The 26,592-nt window shown below is 47.0% G+C and overlaps 1 protein-coding gene and 1 pseudogene across 1 annotated transcript in view; both read left to right on the top strand.

The window, feature by feature from the left end:
- The first annotated feature begins 1,182 nt into the window (after positions 1-1,182).
- LOC114206507 (large ribosomal subunit protein eL33 pseudogene) lies at positions 1,183-1,518 on the top strand (annotated as a pseudogene).
- A 2,380-nt stretch (positions 1,519-3,898) lies between these two features.
- The window catches only part of TIPE3 (TNF alpha induced protein 8 like 3), a 34,614-nt gene continuing 11,920 nt past the window's right edge, over positions 3,899-26,592 (top strand). Inside the window, exon 1 of the mRNA XM_088025123.1 lies at positions 3,899-3,965. Coding sequence (XP_087881249.1) covers positions 3,914-3,965 — 52 coding nt within the window. The 5' untranslated portion in view covers positions 3,899-3,913. The remainder of the gene's footprint in view (positions 3,966-26,592) is intronic.

Here is a 26,592-nt window from a genome sequence, read left to right as displayed (position 1 = left end):
TTTTCCCACCAGACGAGCAAGTTCCTTAAAATCCAACTACTTCCTTAGCTAAAGCTAAGGAATGACCAATGAGACTTAGAAACTCGTGTGTCTGAAAAGCAGCCAGGCTGAAAAGATGTAGTGGAAACACTGAGGAAAGTGGTTTATAACCCTCAGACTCTAGATTCAAGTCTGCAAAGTGATGCCATTCTTCTAAAAATACACAGAGGAACTACGGAAATCCTTTCCTCTTTTCTAAGAGTGTTTCCTTTCCTTCTTTTTCTTTTTAAAGAAATATAGTAGGATTGGCTTGTAAAGGAGATTCACCACCTCAGATTTCACTGTTTTCGTGGGGGTGATGGTCATAAGATACTATTTTAAGGACTTCCTTCTCTTATACAGATTTTTCCACACTGGGAGGACAGATAAGGTATGTTCCACTAATGTTCTTCATTAAACACACATGCGCGCCAGCAGTCATTTCCCTTTGTCTTGCTATCCCATGACAACAGATTGCATATCATAGGAAACTGGAATGGAGACCTTATTTGGTTTGGATCTCTCTTCTCCATTGTTTAATTCCACATTCAATTTTTTATTCTAGGTCGGCCTCTTTTTTTTTTTTTTGCAGAAATATACTATGACTGAATATAGGAACAAATAAATGAATAAGTGTTGTTTTTCTGGACTCACATTATACACTTTTCAGAAGCACTTTGACCAGCATCCCCCACCCCCAGTATTTTATCTCTGGGCTGAATGTATTAGTTATTCAGTAAATAACCAATGACTTGATGGGCATATATGTATCATGTGCTCTCCATACCTTGTTTATTGTTAACCAAGTTCCAGTAGTGAGCTTCCCTATTTCCTTTATCGCTGTGATGTACAGATACCTCCGTGGGATTCTGTCTCTCTCACCCTTCAACCTAGACCACCTGCCCATTAAAACAAACAAACAATCATTAAAAAGCTTCTACCAAGTTTCGGGAAAGGAGGTCTAAGGGAACAGAAAGTTTCGCATTTCCTGTTGAATCTAGGCTTGGCTTTCAGAGGAAGCTGGATGTCTTTTCAATCTAATATACTCCGTTCTCTGATGCCACCATCCTTGATTTTCCTTAAGAATGCAAAGGTATGGCTTTTTCCGCCATCTTGGAGTCTGTGGAGGCCTGCTGGGAACAGGACAAGATCTTATAACGCCAAATAATGTCTGGAAGGCTGTGGTCCAAGGCCATTTTTGCTGGCTATAAGCGGGGTCTCCGGAACCAGAGGGAGCACACAGCTCTTCTTAAAATTGAAGGTGTTTACGCTCGAGATGAAACGGAATTCTATCTAGGCAAGAGATGTGCTTATGTGTACAAAGCAAAGAACAACACAGTGACTCCTGGTGGCAAACCAAACAAAACCAGAGTAACCTGGGGAAAAGTAACTCGTGCTCATGGAAACAGTGGCATGGTTCGTGCCAAATTCCGAAGCAACCTTCCTGCTAAAGCCATTGGCCACAGAATCCGTGTGATGCTGTACCCCTCAAGGATTTAAACTTAGTGAAAAGTAAATAAAGGTGTAGATTTGTTCTCTTGTATTTTTGTTAAAAAAAAAAAAAAAAGAATGCAAAGCTATGGGGCACCTGGGTGGCTCAGTCAGTTAGGCATCTGACTCTTGATTTCAGCTCAGGTCACCATCTCAGGGTCCTGAGTTCCAACCTTGCCTGGAGCTCTGCACTCAAAACAGGGTCTGCTTGGGATTCTCTCTCCTTCTCCCTCAGCCCCTCCCCCCACTGGCAAGCACGCTAAATAATTAATTAATTAATTTTTTTAAATCTTAAAAAAAAAGAATGCAAAACTATGATGGCAAACTTTTTAAAGGATCCCAGCTATTTATTTTTTGAGTATCAACTTTTACACAAATGTTGCCATTACTTTTTTCTTTTCATTTAAAAATGTGATTTTAAAATATTTTTCCTAAATGGGACCCATTAGATCTGAGAAGTAATGTTCTTCCCACTTATCAGACATCAACTGTGTGTCAGGCATTGAGGAATAGCTTCCACATTCATTATTTCATTTACTCCCTTACAACCACCCTATGAAGGAGATGCCAACACATGAGGGAACAGAGAGGTTAAGCCATTTGCCTAAGATCACACATCTAGTATGGGACTCTTCTGACTGTTCCACAGAAACCCATCCAACTTTTGTCACCTAGAGCCCACGAGTTTGGCCATCTAGAAAATGTTTTCTGAGGACGCAAAGTAGAACTGTATTTGTACTCTGTGAAACCCATACCTTCACTGAAGGAGGCAGCCCTCAGGTAGCCAAGAGGCCAAACTGACTTGTGACTCTATACCCTACCAGTTAGGAGCAGGTGTGGAGATCAGATAAGCCTGATTTCAAGTCCCAGCTCACCCACTTACTGGACGTGCGACCACAAGAAAATTATTTGCTATCCCTGAAATCCGGCTTCCACATGTATAAAATGGGGATACTAATATAAGTCGAATTCTATGAAATTGCCAACTTCCAGCTAATTTTGAACTCCAAAAAAGCATCTGCACGTGGTTCAACCCAAACTCTTCACTGAGTCACTGTACAGATTAAACAAGCGCGCATAGGAAAACAAATGGCGCTTTTTAGTGGACTTTCTCCTCCTGACTTCATTTTGCTCACGTCAATAAAGTTAGTTTGCTTTTTCTGTGGCACTTTACGTACAGAGAAGCTGGCCTGACGTTACGTTAGTGTTGGGAGTTGATAATTCAGGGAGACAGTAAGACTGCACGGATCCTTGAGAATTAACAACCCACAATCTCCTGATCTCCTGAGGCCTTACTGCTCCTGCTCAGGGCGTTTTCCCCCTTCGTTTTGTCTCTTAATTACTAAGTAAATTCACAAATACCTCTTTTTAGAAAGTGAAAGGGTAGGGGCTTTGGAGCATGTTGCGCACTCCTTGTTAAGACGAGGCTGAAAATTCCATTCTTGGCCCGACTCGGTGGGCGCGAAGTTGGCGGGGCCGCGGCGGGCAAGGCGTGTCCGCTGCGCGCGACGGCTCCCTGCTCGGCCCCGCCCCGCTCCGCTCTGCTCTGCCACCGCCCCGGCCGCCCCGCCCACGCGGGGAAGAAGCGCCGCCGGAGCGAGCGTACCTGCCGAGTGCTGTTCACTTCCTCGCCAGGTGCTAGGCCCTGCTCTCGGCTCCTCACGTGCATTCTTAATTTCCTCCCCAACAACATTCCCGGTAAAAGGCAACTGTCATTTCCCCATCTGCCAAGTGAGGAAACACCTCAGGGAGAGTGAGTCTCTCGCCTCAGGTCCCCGAGCGGTAGACTAGGACTCCAACCCGGGCAGCCCCGGGACTCCCACACGGAACCTCTCTTTTTTCTCTTTGGGTAGAGGCAATTTTTTGCCTCAAAATCCTCCCAACTTGGCCATCCGCAAGAGACCGCGCTCGGCCTCGCCGACCGGCAGGACCTCGCCGCGCGCCTCAAGTCCAGGGCGCCGGGCGCCCCGCTAGGGGCGCGGGTAGGAGGAGCGGCACCGCCCCCGGGGTATTTAAGCCCCGTCTGGAGCCCGCGGGGCCGGACGCTCCCGCTCTTCCCAGCTCGCGCCTCCCCTCCTCCTCCCCGCTCTCTCCCCGCGCGCCGCCACCCTCCGCCCCGCGCGCCCCCACCCTCCGCCCCGCGCGCCCCCACCCTCCGCCCCGCGCTCGCCTGGCGCGCAGGCACCGGCCGGCAGGGCGCGGAGAGCGGGGCGCGGGTGGCGCTCGCCTCTGCGGAGCCGCCCCCCGGCCGCCGCCGCCGCGCATTGCCCAGCCCGTGCCGCCAGGGCTGCCGCCGCCCGGCTGCCCGCACCGAGTACGCCGCGGCAGCGGGAGCCCGGACGCCGGCCCCTAGCGCCCCGCAGACGGGCGGGCGGCTGTGGACGTCCGGCCAGCAGCCCGCAGCATGGATTCGGATTCCGGCGAGCAGAGTGAGGGCGAGCCAGTGACCGCGTCAGGTACCGAGGGGCCGCGGCAGCCCAGCCGGGAGGGCCGGGGCCGGGAGGAGGGAAGGCCGGGGCAGGAAATCGGAGTATTTCTCGGAGCTGCCGGGCGGGAGGCCGATCCCTTCCAGGCCAGGACCCGGGATTGCTCCGCGCTGAGTTTGCTGTGAGGCTTTCCACTGCACTTGGGCGCGCGGGAGGGAGAAGAGGTACATCTGCGGGTGGCTCTCCGCGCAGCTGCGTCCTGCAGCGGGCTCGGGTCGCCCGGGCTGGGTGGGGGTGGGGAAGGGTTCGGGAAATCCGCGTCCTGTAGTTTGCTGCAGCGAGGGTTGCAACACATCTGCCCCTTTGAAATAACTTTCCGAGCGCCGACCCCGTCCTCGAACCCGGGCGCCAGGGACGCTGAGGAACAGGTGACCCGGTCGAAGGCGTGACAGGGGACTACGGGAAGGAAAGGACCCGCGGGTGGACGGGCAGGGGTCAAACCACAGCTAGTGGCTGCGGTTCCCGAGGCGGTGCAGAGGGGTTCGTCCATCGGTGCCCCGTACAGGCAGAGGAGGTCCAGTCGGAGGGGTCCGGGAACACAGCCGCGGGGCGGGGGGGGAGGGGGCGCGGGAGCCGGGCTTCGCCTTTAAGAGGCGCCGCCGGCTTTTCACAATCGATAGTTATCGAAGCAATGGGTGGATGCTTACTTTGGAAAAAACTGAATGTCCTCCCCCGCCTCTTCCTGATACTGAGCAACAGGAGGAAGCCACCCACAGTCTTGGGTCTACTTACGGCTGGGCTCTGCCCACCTCCACCGGCCGGCTCCACCCGCCGCCCACGGGTCCACACACCGGAGACCTGATCGCCCTCCCCACCTGTCCCCGGCTCCCGGGACCCTCGGGGCCCTGAAGGCTAGCCGCGGCCGGCCGGCAGACATGTGACCTGAGGGCTGGGACCCTCCTGGTACAGACCCGAGGTCCTCGACTAGTCCCCACTCTTACCTATGTCACACCAGCATCCTGAGAGTGGGGACCAAGTGCCAGGAGGCACTATCAGCCCAGGCGTGGCTGTAGGAAAGGCAGGCTCAGGAACCACGCAGGACAGCGCCAGGCACTGTGCCAAAGGCCCTACATAGATGATTCCCCTTAATCTTCACAGCTTCTAGCCAGGTGGTTATTAGCTCCATTTTACAGAAGCCCACAGAGGCTAAGTGGCTTACCCATGTCTCACAGCAGGGAGTAGCCAAGGTCTACTTGATAGGATAGGATTCCCTATTTACTATATGGTACCCCTCAGCCTCTCACAGGGTGGCTGTGGTCAACACCTTTTTGAGTGGGTGGGAAGAGATGAGGCTGGCCAAGAGGAAGGGTGGCATTACCAAGATGCCTTTGTGAGGATTCCCGTGTGTGTGCAAGGGCCACCTCCTTTGTGCAGGTAGGTGTGGAGATAACTAATTAACCTGAACCCTTTGCCTACTTGTATGTTTCTGTGACTAGGAAGCACCAAGATTTTGTTTCACAGGGGGCTTGTTGATCTCCTAACATCTTTTTAAAGTTCCAGTGGGTGTTTGTGTGTGTATCTAAGTATACCTGGAGGGGCGCCTGGGTGGCTCAGTCATTAAGCGTCTGCCTTCTGCTCAGGTCATGATCCCAGGGTCCTAGCCCCACATCAGGCTCCCTGCTGGGGGTCCAGGAGGTAGGCCTGCTTCTCCCTTTCCCACTCCCCCTGCTTATGTTCCCTCTCTCACTGTCTCTCTCTCTGTCAAAAAATAAATAAAATCTTTTTTTAAAAAGTATATCTGGAAAGCTGGGGTGTGGTTGGTGGGGGCCTGCTGACCTTGACACTTTACTGTCTCAAAATCCCAGGAACTAACACGCTGTCCCCACCCCACCCTCAGATCTCTTATGCAGGTTGATGTTTGAAGGAGAGGAGAAGGAAGCTTAGAGAAAGAAGAGGGAGGAGAAGGGAGAGGAGATACTCCAGAAGAGTTGGTGCTTGGGTGAAAGGGGAGGGAAGGAGTTCTCAAGGGTCCTGTTTCTTCTCCCCCAAGCCTGCCCAGCCCGGAGTATCCCAGATGTGTGCATGTCCATTTGTGTCAGGCCTCTGCACTGAGCGCTGAGGTCAGATGGGTCCTGTGAAGAATAGGGCAGCCAACTCTGTGAGCTGTCACCATGTGTTTGCACCTTGCTGTTTTCTACAGTCATTTCTTCTTTTCTGTGAGCGCATGAATCTCTCAAGGTGAACATTTAATTGACTATCACAAGCCATTCTTCTAAATGGCATTCCATCTCATTCTCAGTCTTAAACTATTTTTCGTGACAAAGCTTCAGAACTAGATGCTAATTCATTGCCTTGCTGTAGCTGCATCCTGTCAAATGGAAACCCTTGTTGTGACTTCAGATACAGGTTAAATGACAGGTATGTTATCCTTAGGGGTTGACCTTTCTCTCTATAAGGAATGAGGCCTTCATCTGTGGACCTGTGTCTGTGCAAGCTGGATGCGTTTGTAACCGGGGACAACAGAGAAGTGGGACCTCTTGGAGTATTCATCGTGTGTGTGTGTCTGTGTGTACCTACCTCTTAGGGAGTTGAGATGTAAGGGCTGCATCCTCCTGAGTGGCCTTCCCTTCTCAAACTAGCAAAGAAAAAAAAGCCCTGCCATGAGATGTACCCTATTAAGGTCAAGAGTCTGGACTCTGGAATCAGAAAGACCTAGGTTTCATTCTCTACCTAACGCAAGTTACTTAACCTCTCCAAACCTGTTTCTCCCTCTGTAAAATGGGGATAATACTAGTACCACAAGGAGGTTGTGAGGATTAAATAAAATACCACATGAAAAGTGTTCCCGGTAATCATTCAGTACATGGTAGCTGCTGTGTTGTTTATCACCTGACTGGATTATTTGTTATAAGAATACTGCTAAATAATATACTCTGGTGCTTTATAAAATGTAAATCAGTAGGCGTGTTTAACACAATTAGTATTATTGTCATTATTATCATATTAATGTAATTGAGCAGGTTTGTTTTGAATTTTCTCTTTTTCATTCTCTCATTCTCTCTGGGGTATGTGGGTGTGGGTGTGGGTGTGCACACAGGCGTGTGTGTGTGTGTGTGTGTGTTTGCTTGTTGGTTTGGGAGAGGTTATCGTTACCTCTTCTTATCCTCCTCATCTGCCAGCTCAAGGCATGAAGATGAGGACATTCAAAACTACTACTTTCACTCCCCTTTTCCTTTAGCTCTAGGTAAAGTTGTACAAAGCAGAGAACCCCTTACCCAACCCACCAGCTAACTTGGGGATAGCCACTTTCATGCCATTTCAAATAAAAGAAGAGAAGGTAACCCTTCCCAACCAGTGAACCGTTTTCCTTCAAGGTAGCAGGAGGCCCAGGAAGTCCTCGTCATTCCCCTTCCATTTTTACCCATCTCAGTCACCTTCCCAGTTACAAATTGGCAGAAGAGTGAGAAAGTCTCCAAGGACCACCTACTCTTTACTGTACCCCTTTCAAGAGACTTTTCCGAAGATCTCCCCAGTGCCTGCAGTGCACTCATCAAGTGATGCAACCCTCTGCATATGAGGGTGAAGGGGGGAGATGAAATTTGTCTCGAGCTGCATTTTCTGTTTTTCCGGAAGCATAGGATGATGCTTCTATATCATTCTGCTGCCTGAAACTCTAGTCTGCCTTTCTGTCATTTTGGGTTCTTTCTATGATTAGGAAAGAGGCAGGGTTTATGGAACACTGGATTCATTCCAGAGACCCAACTTGGCAGTCTGTCGTTTGGCAAACCCACCATCCATCTCTCAGAAATCCTAGCACTTGGTATATTAACTTGACAGTGATTAAGAGTCTTTCCTAAGAAGCAACAAGCGAGTAAACATTAGCGGTGTCAGCTTTTTCCTTTTTTGCCTTGTAAGACAAAGATAGTCTACCCAGCTGAGGGCAAACAAGCTCCTTCCACCCACAGCTAGATGGTCCAGGGCATTCAAGCTGGTGGGGCTTCACAGCTGGGCAAGTGCTACAGAAAAGCATTTCCATGCAATGGAGTCGAGATGTGGTAGGGGAGCTTCAAGACAGTAAAAGAAATGGGAAAAAAGCAGGCCCCTAACCCTGCCTTTGCCATCTCTCCCATCGCCTAGGTCCTAAGCTTGGTTTGTGTGAACAAAGTGGCAAGGTGGATTAGGGAGGTAGGATTCAAGTGGGTAGGATTCAATAGGTGGCCAAGAAGAGGAAAGGTGTTCCAGAAGTCAGACACCACTTGCGCAAAGGCACAAATAAGCAAGGGGGTTACTGGAGTGGAGGGCATATACTAGGAAGTACTGGGAAATAAAGTGACAGGAGTGTAGGGAGGGCCACATAGAAGAGGGTCTTAGTGACTGGTCCTGAGATGCCAGAGGAGCCCCTGTAAAGCTGATTGTTGTGCAGAGACAGGACTGACCGAGAGCTGGGTTTGCAGGAGCCACATCTGACAGACACGGAGTGTGGGACTGCCCAGCTTGGAGCCTCGGCGACCAGGGTTGGCCACGGTATCGGAGCAAGTGGTAACGCTAAGGCGAGGCAGAAGAGGAAGGATGCAAGTGCCATTTCAGAGAAGCAAACAACAGAAGTTGCTGACAAACTGTATAAAAGCAGTGCAAGGAGAGGGAGAGTGGAAGGAGACTGGCGTGTTGAGTTGGGGTGAGGGCCGGGAAATGCGGGAGGTGGACTCCCCCACCCAGGCTTCCCAGCCCCCCCTTCTTTCCATCAGGCACTTAGCGGTGATGTTTTGTTTAAAGCCATTTTCCCCTGTAAAAATAAACCATGTTAGGGCACTGGCTTCAGGGGACTGTGAGGTTCTGGAGTTGGTTGATCCTCATTGTTAGATTCCTTGTGGAGACTGTTGAATAACCTTTGTTGACTGAAAGATTGACAATTGGTGGGCTGGCCAACCTGGAATGGAGAGCATCTGGGGATGAGGTATCACTTGCCTATTAGTCACTGTCCTGTGTCTTGTTCCTGTTTGTGGACGTTTTCAGGGGCCTCTGCCTTGTCCACACAGTGTCCTGCGACTGCTTTAAGGGGTCAGGACCTTGTCTTGTGCTTTCATGTTCCTCAGATTTTATGGGCATAATAAATGAATGCGCATCTTGAGGAGCCTCGTGGGAACTCTGCACTGAAAGATCAGACAGCAAGAAACCTTTCCTATATGGTGGAACTGCCAAAGCTTTCCTTCAGTGTTTTGTTTTGCTTCAGTGTTTTAAGATTTCTAGTACTGTCTGGGACCCTGTGTTGGAAAAGTATGGGGAAGGCAGAGAGGTAAGGACACCATCCATTCTGTCTTCCAGGGCTTAAGATCAGATGGAGAGACAGGACACATATACTGGTGGACACAACCTTACACCAGTGCATGAAGACTCCTGACCCTGGGACTATACCCCGGCCAAATCTCTGTTGTCTTAATAACAGCCACTTTCCATTGTGTGCTTTATGGTTATTCTTATACATATCTCATCTCTTGAACTGGATTGTTAGCTCCCTAAGGGCAAGGATTGGGTCATTTTCACCTGTATCACCTCCCACCAACACGATGGATCCTGAACACACTAGTAGGTTTCTGGCTGGCTGGCTGGCTGGCTGGATGCATGCCTGCTTGGATAAGTCAGTACAGGCATAGCTCAGAGATATTGCAGGTTCAGTTCCAGACCACTGCAATAAAGCAAATATTGCAATAAAGGTAGTCCAATGAATTTTTAGGTTCCCCAATGCATATGAAAGTCACATTTACACTGTATCATAGTCTCTTAAGTGTGCAATTGCATGATATCTTTAAAAAAACAATTTACATACCTTAATTTAAAAATACTTTATTGCCGGGGCACCTGGGTGGCACAGTCAGTTAAGTGTCTGACTCTTGATTTCAGCTCAGGTCATGATCTAAGGGTGGTGAGATGGAGCCCCACGTGGGGCTCTGTGTTGGGTGTGAAGCCTGCTTAAGATTTTTTCTTTGTCCCACCCCCCCCAGAAAATTTTTAAAAAATACTACTTTATTGCTAAAAAATACCATAATCTGAGCTTTAGTGAGCCATAATCACTGATCACAGATCACCATAACAAATGTTAATAATAATTTAGAAGTTTGAAATATTGCAAAAGTTGCCAAAATGTGACACAGAGACATAAAGTGAGCAAATGCTGTTGGGAAAATGGCACTGCTAGACTTGCTCCACCAGGGTTGCCACAAACCTTCAGTTCAGGAAAAAAAAAATCTGCGAAGTGCAACAAAACGAGGTATGTGTGTTTATGGATGGATGGATGGTTGGATAGATGCTGTTGTAGGCTGGTTCCCCAGGAAGCAGACTCTGTGATAGAGGTTGGCATGCAGTGGGTTTATTTGGGGAAGGAAAGGAGAGGGGAGGGACGCTGGACTGGGCAGAGTGAGAAGCTGAGCTGCAGTGCACACCCAACAACAGCCTCCAGCTCTGGAGCTAGAATAGCCCTTCAGAACTGTTCTGAGTTGGGGTTCAGGGCCAGGCCTTCATGTCCCCTTATACAATGGTCAGTGAGTCATAGATGCAGGCCATCCCAAGGAACAGGGTATGAGCTTGGGTGCAGCTTGGGCTATCTGCAAGCCCCCAGCAGCCTGTGACATGCTTGGCCGTTCATTCTCCAGGAGGAACCAGGGCAGTATATTGCAACAGGTGGTCCCCAGAATTCTTCAGGAATTGTTCATTAGGGATGGCAGCCCTGTCTACCGGCAAAGCTCAGGGGATAGTCATTGAGCTGTACATTTTGTCTAGACCTCACTAGGACAGTTTAGATTGCCAGATGAAATTAGCCATTCTAGACCTCATAGTTCTGCACCCACTTGTTCAATCCAGTCAATCCAAGAGATAGTGGCTGATCATCTGTTTTGTGTTCAGAGTGGTACAGGGTGCTCTGGTGGCATTGAAAAATGGAATTCGATGGGACCCTGCCCTCTAGAAATTTGCAGCTGTGTTGGGGAGAGAAAACACCCACCCAAAACTGAATCTGCCAGATGGTGGCATCAGCAGTAAATGCTGTAAGATTTGGAGCACAGGGCATTGTGGTTTGGAGTTCTGGTGGGGAGGCTTCGTGGAGGAGATGGGCCTTGAGGGTAGCCTTGAAGGAGTGAAAGATTTAGATGGGGGAGAAGAAAGAGAAGGTGGCAAGGCCAGGAGACTGTGAGGAGCTTGGCCTGACCCAGTGGGGATGTCCCTAGTGGACTAGTGGGACAAGGGAGCTGTCATACTTAAAAGGTAAAATTGGGTGTCGTGGTGGTGCTTGTAGCCAACGTGTAAGTTTCTAGAGATAGAACGAGAATATGTGTGAGTGTGTAAATATAAAGCCTTATTTCCTATGCTATTTTTCTCTTAAAAAATATGGCACCTGTTTTTTTGTTTGTCAGCAAAACCAAATTATAGTCAGACTTTCCGTTAGCACTCTTCTCTAACTGGTTCCTTTTCCTCCAGAGTTACCATTGGCTCCCACTTAAATCACATGCAGATCTCTATAAAGACACTATATACATAATTTGGTTTTGTTTTTTTCAGTCATTTGGCCTCCAACTCTTTATGTAAAATGCCTGTGTAGGTGAGTGTTTGGACTGTATTCTGTGCAAGTATAGAAATAAATGATAGAGAAGAATTTAAAAAACAAGTTTCCTCTGACAACCTAATCTAAGAAAACATATAAGGAGAGTGAGCACCCTTGTCCCCCACATATATTAAGGCAAGCCAAAAAATCGATTACTTTTTTATACATCAGAAATGGAGTTTTTTAAGCAGTTGCATGGTCCAAATTCTGATGCTGCCTTCGAACAGTCTTCATGTTCATACTGGGTTTCCTAAACATCCTTGCCTGGGAATAAATTTGAGCCTGTTCATGGAAAATCTAGTGTGCAGACTATAAAAATGGAAGGCTTGGCGGCACAGAAAGTGCTAGACACACCCTAATAGAAACCAGTATTTTGTAACTCGGTTCTCCAGAAAAAAAAAGAGGAGACACTTTGGCGGTGTCCAAATACTGGTTTAAACTGTTGAAAAACCACAGGAGCAGCTGCTAGCTTGTAGGGTCTCTTTTCAAAAGTAAAATATGCGGGGCGCCTGGGTGGCTCAGTCGTTAAGTGTCTGCCTTTGGCTCAGGTCATGATCCCAGGGTCCTGGGATCAAGCCCCGCATCGAGCCCCACCTTGAGCCCGGCCTTGAGCCCCGAGCCCCGCATCGGGCTCCCTGCTCAGTGGGGAGCCTGCTTCTCCCTCTCCCACTCCCCCTGCTTGTGTTCCCTCTCTTGCTGTGTCTCTCTCTGTCAAATAAATAAATAAAATCTTTTAAAAAAAAGTAAAATATGCTTTCTGTGAAACTGGTCTAACCCTGAAAGGAAACATTTTGGTGATACAGTATTATGGAGATTCCTAGTTGATATTTTTTATAGTAAAGGCATCCAATTTCATGCGCGAGAGGAAATTCTGTCAAGGGCTGTTCTGGTGAGCATGCACATCCAGCAGGCCTGATCTGGGGCCTGTGGGTTATGCTGGGAAGGTAAACAGAAATTTCGGCGTAGAACATAGAGGGAGATGGTGGGGCCGTCTGCAGGGCAGGTCTGGGCAGCAGCTCTGTCTACCACGTTCCAGTCTGCTTCCTTGGTTTTCTGAGGATAACACTGAGACAGTCAGGGAGACAAGACTGGGGTTGGGGTGATAGAGGAGAGGACATGGGGTTTAAGAAATTGTGGCAAATATCAAACAAGATGAGAAACTGTGAGGATGGTCTTTGCCAGCCAGAGTCCAGTCCCAGAGGGCTAGTATGGAATGCAAAATAATAGTGATGTTTTGAATTTTACTTATTTCATGTTAACTAAGCACATACAATGTGTTCGAGATTGGATTGATTGTTTATATGCTATTTAACCCTTATGCTAGCCTTCTGGGATGGGTACTAGAAGTAACTTCATTTTATAAACCAGGAAACTGAAGCACAGAGAGGTTAAGTAACTTGCTCTGGGATGTGTAGCTTGTCAGTGGATGTGAAGTCAGGTTAATTCCAACTGTTCATGTATGAGGTAGATTAGGTAGGTGGATGGATACCACCAGGCTCCTTTGTATCCCCAACCAGCTCCCACAGGGCCCAGAACCCTGACCATCAGGTTCCTTCATGAGGCTCCTTCTGTTAGGACATTCCATCTCCAGAAGGCCCTGTGTTAAGCAGCAGACATTACCTGCATTAGCCCAATAGCACATGGGTAAGGGTTGGCTGGCACAGATTCAATCTGATTCAATAGCACATGGGCAAGGATTGGCTAGAGCTGGTGAAGGGTGTTTTGGGAGGGAAGTTGGGGAGAGGGGCACAAAGCTTCTGCCAGGGAGAGAAGGTCATAGAAGGACTCTGCAGCTGTGCACATCCCCAGAGCCATGGGACGTAGCTGTATGTAGTGAATCTAGCAAACACTGAGACGAGAGAAGGATTGAAAAGCAAAGTCAGGAGAGGTGCTGAAGACAGACAAACATTCCTTTTATCAGAGTGTACTTAAGCTGGGTCCTCAGGCACTTTTTTCCCCCACTCCAGCATTAAATCATCTCAGATATAGAATTCCCAGGGCATGGTGACCTGTTGGATTCGAGGACGAGCGAAAACTCAAGGATGATCCTGCCTCACAGTGAAAAGAAGTCGAGATTCAGAGCTAGATGACTGGGGTTTGGATGTCCGGGGCAATCTCTTACTTGCTGCCTTTTAGTAACGTTAGTTTCTGACCAAAGGAATGCAAACTCATGGTAGAATATGTAAAAAAAAAAAAAAAATACAAAGAAGAAAATAAGATTGAGTCCTAAGAATAGATGTGCTTTTCCGAAGCCAAAAAGCAATCCTGAAAAGATGCAAGGGAGCTTTATTTGGGGATGGAGCGGGCTTTTTAAGAGAACAAAAGCCCCCCTTCTGCTTTGTTTTTGTGGGGATACTAAAAACTGGTTGTGTTGCCAGGTGGTGTCAGAACCAGAACTGGAGGCCAGATCCTCTGGTTCCTCTGTCCTTCCCAGAAGACATACATAATTTTTTTTAAAAGATCAGAGTTATTCTGGATGTTGGGATATCAAAGGGACCCCTGCTCTGTGTCCTTCCAACATTTTGTCCTGGGTTCTTGCTGCCCCCTCCCCACCAGGCACATCTGCCCAGAAGTCAGGCCACCACAGGCCCACACCAGGCCTTACCCTTCTGCCTGGTGCACTCCTCCCCCACAGTCGGGAAAGCCCTACACAGAGCCCTCAGAGGATTTTTATATTTTTTAATAGCCAAAACGTATTTACTAGGTTTTATAGATGCCCAGTGACAATTGCAAAGGTTAATTTACTTTTGAGTTTAATAGCTACCAGCTTCAGGGATAGATTTATTGACCTCTAGTTCTCCAATTATATTTTTTTATCTTTGGTTAGATTGACTGTAAGGAAACAGTGAAAGTTGTTCATCTGTGTTAATATTTCTACCCTTAGGATTTAACTTCATAATTCAGTGATTCAATCTCAGTGAAACAGTTAATACAGAGTCAACTTTTAGAGAGCCCAGAGCAGTATCTGATGGGAATTCAACAATAATTTCTTGACTTTTTTTTTTCCTTTCGACTTCTGCAACTATATATAATCCTGGTTTTCCTGCACCTTTCCTCCGTTGCTCCTCCTGTGTCCATCATTAATGCTTTCTTCCTACCTATGTCTCCTCAGGTTGAGCCCTCAGCCTGGTCTTTTCTGACAATACACATTTGGGAGAGATCATCCGTTCTCCCGGCGCAAAGCCAAAAATTCCCAAAGCTGCAGTCTCACCCGGTCCTGTCTCCCAAGCAAGAATCCTGCCTTGCAGGGACCTCTCCTCCTCACTGGCCAGAAGGCCCCTCAGCTCAGCACCTCCACACCCAGACCATTCCCCCTCCCTCAGCTTTGCCCAGCTCTTCTGTGGCTTCCTCGGCCACCAAGTCGAACAACGGTAAAGTCATAAGAACAATGAAATATCCCATACACTTGATCCATGGCAGAACCAGGACATGGATAAAGTAGGTATTATTATTCTTGGTTTATAGATGAAGACACAGAATCAGAGATTACCCCAAATCACAAAACAGGTGATGAGTTTTCACTATTGAAAACTGTACCCCCCAAGATGGGGGCAGCAACAAACCTAGGTATCCAACCTAAAAAACAATATTCAGCCAGAGAGCTACTGAACGATTAAATATATAATGACACTTCCACACAGCAGAATATTATTCAGCTGTTAAGAGAAATTAATTTGAAGAACATATAATATAGGGAAGAGTTTGCATTATAGTGGATAAAGAAAACTGGATAATCTGTGATCCCACTTGTGCTACATACATGCATATACACACATATTATATGTACATATATTTATTTATACACACACACCCCCCCATATGTACATACACATACATTCCTTTTTATAGAGAAAAGGGGAGGAGACTCCCTTCCAGTCATTCATACACATAAACTTTTAACTTTATAATGCTGGAACAGAATTAACCATTCTGTATGATGAGTTTATGGGTAATTATAATTTCCTTCTTTGTACTTCTCTTCCAGATATTTCTGCAATGAGTATGTATAACTTTCAGCAGGAAATGTTATTTTAAGAGCAACAATCAAGTGAGATCCAAGGGCCCAGTCCACTGCTCATCCTGTGGGCTTTGCTGTAGTTTCGTCCCAGTTCTTCCCTCCATCTTCTTCCCTGAAACTAGTTCTTCTCTCACTTGCCTGTGATCGTCTTTCACCTCAGACCAGTCCTTCCTGAGTCCCTCTCAGGGCTTCTCCTGGTGGGGGGCATGTTCCAGGCTTCTCTCCTCAGCCCTCTTCCTGCTCACCCATTGCCCGGGCTTTGGCTCTCCCCTGTCCTTGGTGCCTCCCCCACATCACTCTGTCCCATCTGGGCCCACCCGGCCTAGGCCTTGTGGGCCCTGGTGCCATGAAGAGGAAGTGTGGACCGTCAGAGTGGGTAATGAGCTCATAGATTTGGGGCCCAGACTCTGGCACAAGGCACCAGAGCCTCTCAAGCCGAATGCAGTGCTGGAATGAGTTTGCTGACTCAGCCATCTTGGCCCTTGAACGTGGCCTCACTGTCGCTAGCTGATTGTCATTGTATGCACCTGGCATCCCTGACCCTCATTCCCTCCATGACCCTTTCTCTGTCCCTGACCTCTATCCCAAATATGAATGACTTTCACCTTTCCTCTTTTTCATTTACACATTGATTTTGTGTCTTTATTACTTTTACAATTAGTAAAAAAGAGGGGTGAGCGTTTAAAATCCTGTTATAGCAGGATTACTAGTTTTTAGGTAGTATTGGTCTGCTACTGCCATTGGTTCGCCATTCCAAAAAAAATTATTGAGGAGTTGTATGATATTAAATATAATGTGTATCTATTTCCAAAGGAATTAGAAATTTAATAAGATTTCTTGTGCATCTTGGAGCTGAAAATAAGAGACATCGTGGCCCCAATATTCTTTACTGCCTCCCTATCTCCACCTTATTCTAATCTAGCCAACCAAATAGGGGTAGGAAGCTTATAGGAAACAGAAGTGCTAACCATTTAGATTCACGTTTATTAGAATTTTTAACCTAGTTTTAAACTAGCTAGGGCTAATGGTATTCCCCATCAGCCACAATTTTGTCTACTCTCTTGGTTTATATTATACAAAATGATTTTTACCTCTTTTCAGATATAAAAATATATATTGACTATGTATTTTCACGCTTCCAGAAAAGTTCATCCTCCCATTAAAAAAAAATTACTTAATTTTCAAGTGGAAAGCAGTATCAGTTCTTTATTAAACAGCCGTATCTCCTTCTTATCAATTGTGAGTGAATATAACCACTGTGATTTTTAAGAGAGATCAGGAAATAGGAAAGGCAGAATAATCAAGATAAGAGTGAATTCTTAGAGAAAGTAGGCGTTTATGCCAAGAATGGTAGATGATAGATACATCCTAAGACCAGCGTTTGTAGTAAGCACCCAGGTGTTATCTCCAGAAAGCTGTCACCGAATACCCCACCCCGGGCTTTCCATTCACCCCAGGAGGGAGGTCAGTGATGGACTGAAGCTCATGGGTGGGATGAAGATGTCTCATTCCAACCATCCTTGGGTTTTGTTTGTTTCATTTTTGTTAAAAAAGAAAAAAAAAATCTCCACATAAAAAGAGCTCTGCCAAATTGTCATAACCCAATGAGAGTAACTGGAGTCTGAGCAAAGTCTGAAGATGGTTGATAATTAGGGGCCAAGACTGTCTTAAGGCAGGCTGGAGGCCGGCAAGGACGAAGGGCAGCTTGTCTGGACATAAGGAGGTCAGGTCATGTGGCAGGGAGGCCAGAGGGGCAGGGGTCACAAGAAGGGCCATTCTCTTGAGTTGCTAGGCCAGCGGCGGGCCTGCCAGTCATGGCTGCCCAGCCTTCTTGGGCCTCTTCACCTGGAGGGTGGTCCCTCTTAAAGAGTCCAACACTTTGAGAAAAGCTGGCTCCCCAGCAGGGGCCTCCTGACCTCTTACCTCCTGCCCAGAAGCAAGTCCTCCCTCTCTCCTCTCCCCTTCTGTCCTGTCTGCCGGGCCCCAAATCTCTGCCTCATCCTTGATGCTCCCCTTCCCTGCAGCCTCTCCTACCCAGGTGCTTCTCTCCATTTCCTCTGCCTGGGCCCCGCACTCACCTCACAAGCCCTCCTGGGCATTGGAGGGACGAAGGCAGGGGAAACTCCGAGACCTGTGGCCATGACTGGTCATGAAGCAAAGATCTTAAAACTTTCAGAGAAAATAACCAGGCCCTTTTACCAATGGACTAGTTTCCCAAGCAGCAACACCAAGAGCTAAACAACAGTGGTACAATGCCTTTGAATTCTAAAGGGGAAGGATTTCCCAGGTAGAGTTCTGAATGCCGTCAAACCATCAGTTGTGCGTGTGGGTGGCATAAAGTCATTGTAAGACACATTTGGTCTCCAGAAAATTACCCTACCGTGTTCCCTTCCTTATAGGCTGCTAGATCAGGAGTCAGCCAGCTGAGGCCCCCCTGTTTTTGGATGGCCCACAAGCACGTTTACTTTTTTATTTAATGGTTACATTTAAATGGTTCTATAAGTACCCACATATATTTTGCCTTTTGGCCCTTTATTTCGGGCTCTTGAAGGTAGTTTGCTGATGTCTGTGCTCCTCAAAGTGTTCCACTGAAATGGGGTGTAAAGTTAAGAAAGAAGAAGCCATGAGATGGGCACAGGAGAGAAGGGAGGAAGGATGGAGGGAGAAGCAGGGTGGCGGCCTAGCACGGGCTTAGAGGGAGAGGTGCTCAGATTTGAGCCAGCACACAGAGAGAGCTCCCCGAGGAATCTCCAAGAAAGAAAATTAAAGGAAAAGATGAGTTGATGTGTCTGAACCCATTGAGAACGTTGTATTCTGCTAGGAACTTTGGGAGTGAATTAGTGCTAGGTAGGTAGAAAACTAACCGAAAGAAAAACAAGGCAGTGTTTAACTCCTGAGAAAACAAGATGAGTAAGAAAGGAAATGCAGTCATGGAAGTGATAGAGCATACATGAGTCAGCTACGAATGGTGTCCAAGTCATGGTAGTGTAAATCACTGATGTTTGATTTAACCAAATATTATAATAGAACTAAATGGGAAGGTGGAAGGAGAAATGAATGGGAAGAGAGCTAATTTCTTGCCTTCCATTATAGGAAGTTAAAAGCAAATAAAGTCGAGGACTAACAGGATAACATGTAATTTAAATATAAAGAGGTAATTATTAGTTGAAACAGCTAAAAGAGTTTGAAGTATTTTGCCGTGAAGAGCCAGCATCCAAAGTGGGCCAGAGGATGCTGCATTTTGGATAAGCCCTAGGATGACTTGACTTTTAAAATAATGTACCTGTATCACTTTGAAAATAGATTTCTAAAATAACAAAACAAAAAGGAAACGTGACTGGTGAGCCCAAGGAGTGATGTCCTGGCAAGGATGCCTGGGTGGGAAGGAGGCGCCGTGGGGGTGACCTCAGGCCCCTGGCCAGAGGAGGCAGGCTTCAGTGCCCCCGGGGCCACGCTGGTTCTGATTATTGTTATTGCTCCTGACATAAGTGCGAAGACATTTCAGTAAAATGTCAAGACTGATAGCCATTTGTTCACACAATGAACATTCTCTGTGTTTCAATCCCTGGCTGGAGCCTTGGGGATGAATACAGGAATGATTCCTGCCGCCCAGCGGCTTACAGACGGCGGTACATGACGTCACTCATCCAGCTGGTGTATGATGGCTCTGCGCTGTGATGAGTATACCAGAGGGAAATGCGGTTGCAGGGACGCGTGCTCAGAGGTCAGAAGTCCTTCCGTGGAGTCTTGCGGGCTGGATAGGAATCGGGAGAGAGGGGTGAGGGAACAGGATGTGCAGAGAGGACCCCGGGAATGATAGCGCCCAGTACAGGGGAGACCAGGGTGTGGCCGGCATTAGAGGATGAAGCTGGAGAGGGTAACAGAACATAGATCCTTGCAAGGCTCAGCAAGGCGGCATGCCATGAGAGAGTCTGTCCTTGTCTTTCCCCCCGCGACATCGCTTCCTGGACTGACTTGTCACTACTGGTTTTTTGAAGTTTAAATTCATTTGAGTTCCTACTATGTGCCAGAGACAGGACTGTGGACACAGCAGTGCAGGTCCCTGCTCCTGGAATTTGCAATGGACAAACCAGTGAAGCCAGGTGGGAAGTCCTTAAATAGGCCCTATTTGGGGGGAGGGTTGTTCTGGATAGGAGTGTTCAGGGGAGGGGTGGAAGGGAGAGCAGCAGGGCATGTTTGCATCCAGGTAGAAGATGCTCAGAGTAAAGCCTGTGGGACTGGGGCAAGGATGCTTTCTCTTTGGGCAGAAAGGTGGGATGACAGAGGTGTGAGGCCTCGCAGGAAGAGGTGACCTGGTGGTTTGGGCACAGCTCCCATTGGCAGCTGTGTCAGCACAGGGCGGCCTGCTGGGGCTGGCAGTCTATGGCTTGGTCTGTGGGCGCTGAGTCCAGCACAGGGAGAGGCCTTGGGGAGAGTCTGCTGACCGCCTGCTCTGTGGTGAGCACAGGCTGTGGTCTGATGGAGGAGGCAAGGGCCCCAGGAAATTGGTGGAGGGGGCATTTTGGAGGGAAGCCACAGAAAAAGAAAGCTGGAGGCTCCAAGGTCAGTGCCCCCGGTTTTTCAAGGAGGGAGGAAGAGGAGGCATTCCGCTGCTGAAACGGACAGTTGCAGAGCTGGGAGAAAGCTTGGTGGATGGGGGGAATCGGTGTGAGAGAAGGAAGCCTGGTAATCCATCCTGTGGGTATCAGCTCATATCTCATGTATGCTCGGTGCTGTTCTTTAATGGTCTTAAAAACTCACTTTCTGATTCTGAAGAAGTTAATATAAAATTAGCAGACTCATCGAGTCCAGCTCCCCTATTCAACAGACCAAGAAACCAGGAAGGTGAAGACTTGGGCCCATGATACACAGTGAGCCCCCTGGGGGCCTAGGGGGCAGCCTGGGAGCGGGGCTCTGTTCTCACACCCTGCTGCCTGCGCAGAGGCTGGATGCAGGAACAGTTTCCGCTGTGTGGGGGAGTGACTCCTTGGCCATGGCTCTGTATCCCAATTCCACAGGACAGCCATTATCAGCATCTGGGGGTGACCACACCAGATGACTTGATCTGAAATGGTAAAACCTTGTGGTGGTGCTTTCTTCTATTACCATGATGTGTAAATAAGTTAGAGACATTTACTGCCTTGGGACAAGTGTGGAAAACGTTTAATTTAGAAAGGAAGTTTCAGAGAAAGACACGTTTATGTGTAACTTCCAGGAACATGAGTCTCCACAGCTTGTTTGGTTCCTGAGTTATGTGAGTGGGACCCTCTTGGCTCACAGTGGTTCTGTCTGAGGAGGGGTCCCAGCCGAGCTTGGGAGTCTAACCTCAGCAGCCTCGTAGGGGAATGAGAGATCTGCTGTCTCACCTCCCATCTGCAAACTCCATTCCCCAACACCGCCATTCCCCGGGGCCAGAAATGACTATGGCACCAGTGGATATCCAAAATGTGGCCTGACTTTGTCTTAGATCTCAAATCCATGGACCAAAAAAAAAAAAAAAACAATTACTACAGAATATATGTAAGGGGTATTATTAGCTATATATTACATGTGCCCCTTTCCTGTTGTTCCACTTTCAAATTGACTGAAATCCAAAAATGTCATTGTACAAAATTTATATTTCACTAAAAAAAAAAATTTAGAACATTGAACAAGGCACAGTGCTGTCTGCCAGATCATCTCCCACCCAGAAGTACCTTCTGGTTTCTTCTCCCTCATGTATTCCGACCTCTCTAGTACAGCTACTGTTTATTCATTTTTTTAACTCACTAAGCTGTATTAATCTAATCACAGCATCTTCCAAGAGCCTCATTCCTTTAGGCTTACATGCCCACTATCTCAGGCCATATTTTATTTTTTTTTCCAGTATAGACTGGAATGTGTTCCATTTTATTGCCTGATTTTTTTTAATGTCTTAGGTTTTATATCTACACTCCAAAAATTGAAGAATTCCAAAGGCTGACATTTTTATTACATCAGTCTGTTTACTAATTTCACATATTACCAAGCTGGCATCCTCCCATGGCTCTGAATGCAGCATCCTACCGGTGTCCTTGTTAGCAGTCTGCTGGCCTGAGCCTGGGGTTTCGGTGCCTGCCATGGTGAACAGTTTGGGAGCCGCCAGCAGACAGAGGGGATCATCCAGAGAGACAGACGTGGCCTGTGCTACTCTGATCCCCAGCAGCTCCTGGGTGTTAAAACAGTGGGTGAGCGTGAAGGGACGTGAATGGGAGGCTCAGGGGGTGGCAGGAGGGTGGTGCTCCTGCCACGGAGGGAGGGCTCCTGCTGGAGTGAACATGGGTGTGGGGGTGGCACAGGGGGCACCCAGGGGACGCTGCTGTGTATAGGGGTGCAGACAGGCAGAACCCAGCTGGGCCGCGCAGGTGACTGCCTGGGAAAGGCAGGGCATGGGCCTCGTGCTGAGTTCAGAAGGTGCTTGAGTGCATTCCATTCAGCAGGTACTTCGTGCGTCCTCACGACGTGCCAGTGTGTACCCTGAACCGATAGAATCTGGGCGTCCAAGAATGAGAAAGCACACTCCACATCATCCATCCGGTTATTCATTTACAGACATTTGTTGAGCAACTTGTACATGGCAGACGCTGCCCTCGTTGTGAGGGTACATGAGTCCTCCGAGCATCAGTCCTGGAGTAACTCAGTGCCGATCGCAGTGCAGCACTGGAAAAGGACTACGCTGGACTTGGGTGCGAGGGCTCCCCTTCCTGGAAGGACATGAGTGCTAGCCCAGAGCACAAGGAGAGAGGGGTCTTCAGCCGGAGCAAGCCGTCACCGCGCCTCTGCCACTTGGGCAGGGATCCATTGCATTCAGCTGTGGTCACAAGGGGCCAACGCACCAGCCCCAGGGAGAGCCGACTGGATTTCTGGGACTGATTGGCTGTCACCTTCCTGTCACCTTCCTGTCTTCAGCCAGCTGGGCTAAGGCAGAGCCATCCGTGTGAAGGGATGAGACACCCTGTGGCGTCTGATTTCAGCATGTCCTCTGACTGACATCCAACAAGCAGGCATCTGCTGGGAGGGCTGGGATGAGGTGGACAGAGCCAGGGGGTCTGTGTATGGGGCTCCTCCTCGGTGTCTCCCACCACCACCTGGCTTAGGAAGGGGCAATAGAAGAGAATCCTGCTATATGCTAGTAGACCCCTTTGGACACCCTTTCCCCCATCACGCAGCCTGCTACTAGGTTATTTGTTATTTTCCGTAGATTAGAATATAGTGTTCGTTGATCATGTATCTGTGAATGGGAAAGGGCATATGCCTGGGAGAATGTTTGGCAGAATATATACATGGTGACTGTGATGCATGATGGGGTTGTGGGGGACTCATTTTCTTCCTTTGGTGTATGCATCTTTTCTGACTTTTCTCAATACTTATTAATCATTTTTTGTAATATTGTGAAAGAAAATATTTTGAGAAATAGATACTTGGTCTCCCCTCTTAAAATAAAACAAGGAGAATAGTATTCAAAATTACACCAGTGGATGGTGTTTATCACTTTATTCCTGAGAGTGATCTATCATTCACAGCAGCTACCTACTTTGTGGGTGCTCTAGGGAAAGAAAAGAAAAATCTAGAGAGCTTAAAATAGTTTAAAAAAAATCATAAGTATGTGTTGATTTGGGGGGATTATTGCTCTTCTACACATGAATAAACATTAAAGAAATTGATTCTCCACTCATCCCCGGTCTCAAAACACAACACTTGTCACAAGTGGGTTTATGGGTGAGTTTTACTAAACCTTTAAAAAACAAGAAGGCGGGGCACCTGGGTGGGTCAGTCGGTTAAGTGGCTGCGTTCGGCTCAGGTCATGATCCCAGGGTACTGGGATCAAGCCCCGCGTCAGGCTCCCTGCTCATCGGAGAGCCTGCTTCTCCCTCTCCCTCTGCCTGCCACCCTGCCTACTTGTGCTCTCTCTCTCTGTCAAATAAATAAATAAAATCTTAAAAAAAAAAACCCAAAACAAGAAGGCTACACAGTCCATTTCATGAGGCTAGTTTACTCGAACATCAAAATCAGACGGACTGTACTAGGAAAAAGTTATAGGCCAATCTCACCTTTGAGCATAGTTGCAAAATGCTAAATACAATACTTAGTATGGAATTCCTCTGTATATTATATACGTGTATATTCATACATACTATATATATAACGTACATATGTAATATGCATTATGATGAAGTGGGGCTTGTGGGAAAGCAATGATGATTTAAATCAGAAAGCCGTTTAATAATTGGTTAAATTCACATATTAAAAGGGATAAACCATATGGTGATCGTCATAGGTACAAAGTATTTGATAAAATTAGATACACATTTCTACCTTCAAACAAAGCCTTATTAGCAAAACAGAAGCAGATGGAGGATTCTTTAATTTGATAAGTGGTATCCATCAAAAACCCACAACAGAGATTATATGTGGCCAGGGTGGGGGGCAGGGAGGATTTTAGAGGCCATTCTGTTAGTCGAGAACAAGACAGGATATCAAATAGCACCCTTACGAGTCAGCATACAAGGCAAGAAAAAGAAACGGGAGGTAGAAGATTATTTTGTGAGGCAGTGTAGTTGTCCAAGTAAAAAAATCTGAGAAATGCTACATAAAATCAATTAGAACTAGTTACAGAACTCACAAAATTTCTCAGTTGGAGATACATGAATCAATTGGGTTCCTATATATCACTAATAACCATTTAGGAACTATAATAGAAAAAAATTATACTTGCAGTAGCAACCAAAACACTATGGTACCCAGAAGTAAATCTAATGAAAGATATATAAGAGTTTCATGGAAATGACTCTTAAAGCGTTATCGAAGGACACAGAAGATCTGACTAAATGGAGAGATATATCATGCTAATGGGTGGGAGGCTTGATATCATAAGGATACCTGTTTGCTCTGGATTAATACAGGGTGTTCGTGGCATTTGGTCAAATGATCTTAAAATTTATATGGAAGAGCAAAGGCAAGAACAGTCAAGACCATTTCTAGGAAGAATAAAATGGTGGGGGGGATCTTCCCTACGGCCTATCAAGACTTACTCTGAGTTATAGTAGTTAATACAGTGTGGTGCCAGCACCGAAATAGTTCAGTAGAACAGAGTAAAGGACACAGACCTGCACAATTTGGAAATTTGATTAGAAAAAGGTGGCCTAACAGGTCAGTGGGACAAGGATGAACTATTCAATAAATTGAACAAATTGTGAGGAGAAAAAGGTACCTCATGCAATATGCACAAATAAATGCCAAATGGATTAATGACCTAAATGTGGGAAACAAAACCTTAAAACTTCTGGAAAATATATGACACTCACTTCTCACCTCATGGCAGGAAAGGATTTCTTAAAATGAGATACAAAACGCACTTAACAATAAAGGAAAACATTGATAAATTTGACTTATGTTAAAAATATTAACTTCTGTAGGACTAAAGACACCACAAATAAAGTGAAAAGGTAATGCTACAGACTGGAAGGAGATAGTTGCAACTCATGTGATCAGCAGAGGATTAGAATCCACAGCATATTAAAGGCTCCTGCAGGGGCACCTGGGTGGCTCAATCAGTTGAGCATCTGCCTTTGGCTCAGGTCATGATCTCAGGGTCCTGGGATCGAGCCCCACGTCGGGCTCCCTGCTCGGTGGGGACTCTGCTTCTCCCCCTCCCCCTGCTTGTGCTCGCTTGCCCTCTCTCTCTCAAATAAAATCTTAAAAAAAAAAAAAAGAATTTCCTACAAATTAGCCAGAAAAAGACGTCCAATCCAATTGTGGCGGGGGGGGGCCCCGGGGAGAGGAGTTAGTAAATTCTATGAATAAGCAATTCACAGAGGAAAGACCTGAATGCTCAATATACACAAAAATACATTGAATTTCACTAGCAGAGAAAGATCTATTAAAACAAGATACTATTTTGTACCTATCAGATTGGCAGAAAATTAAAAGGTGGCCTATTTGAGGTGTTGATGAGGAAATGGAACTGCAGGCACTCACAGGCTGCTGGTGAGAGTGAAAATTAGTGCTGTCTTGCTGCAAAGCAACCGGCAGCCTCCGGCCCAGGAGCCGGCAGGCACATTCTAGATGTAGAACCAAGGAGACTGTCGTGTGTGTGCACAGAGAGACAGGTCTGTGGACTTTATTGCTTGCAGAAAGGAGAAAGAACTTAAATGTCCATCATCAGGAAACATGGAGACATCGTATATTCACGTAAGCAACTAAATGACTAGATTCGATAAATTTTGAAAGCATGATATTGAATGAAGAGTTGCAGAAAAATCTGTGTAGTATGACACCCTTATCTGAAGTTTAAAAATACTCTAAACAATATACCGGTGATGCATGCTTCCTCATGAGGCAAAACTGTAAAAACGTGGAGGAGACAAAGACACATCAGCTTCCGAAGTGCAGTTAGATCTGGGGAGATAGAAGGGGAGAGAGGGAGCTGAAAACAAAGGGCTTTTTACCTCGCTCTGTCTCCGAGGACAAAATACTGAGATTTGTCCCAGTCTGGGCAGTGGCCCAATGACTAGAGTTTGTTAGATTATCTTCTATTCTGTCTACATACTTGAAATGTGTCATGATTTTTAAAAAATTAATTTTTCTGAGGGGGGGAAACCATTTCCATTTTCAAGTGGGCAGTAATTCAAAACACCTTTAAACTAATTGATGGTTGTCACTCGCGAATGGCAGTTTAGTGTGGAGGGGTGAAGCATGGGACTCTGGGGCCCTCTTCCGGGTGTGAACCCAGCTCTGCCACTTCCTGAATGGTGGCTTCACACAAGCTATTTAATCTCTCTGCTGTGGATTCCTTGGATGGAAGACGTCAAATGCCATTGCTGATGTTGATGATGATGATGATGATGGTGGTGTGTGCTCATAGAGTTGTCGCAAGGGCATGATGAGTTCGTGTGCATAAAGCACTGCGGAAGGGGACTCTGTTATTACGCCTGGATGTGATCTACCATCCAGAGACACCAGTTACTTACTAAGATGCAAGGGAGAGTGGGGGAGGGGATGAATAAGCTTTGTTTCAAGAAATCATGTAA

The sequence above is a fragment of the Eumetopias jubatus genome, unplaced genomic scaffold (genome assembly GCF_037043125.1).
Source record: "Eumetopias jubatus isolate StellerSeaLion01/CBP00866 unplaced genomic scaffold, mEumJub1_p1.0 scaffold_7, whole genome shotgun sequence".
NCBI lineage: Eukaryota > Metazoa > Chordata > Mammalia > Carnivora > Otariidae > Eumetopias > Eumetopias jubatus.
The sequence above is the reverse complement of the archived record's forward strand: the minus strand, read 5'-3'. Positions and strand labels throughout refer to the sequence as shown.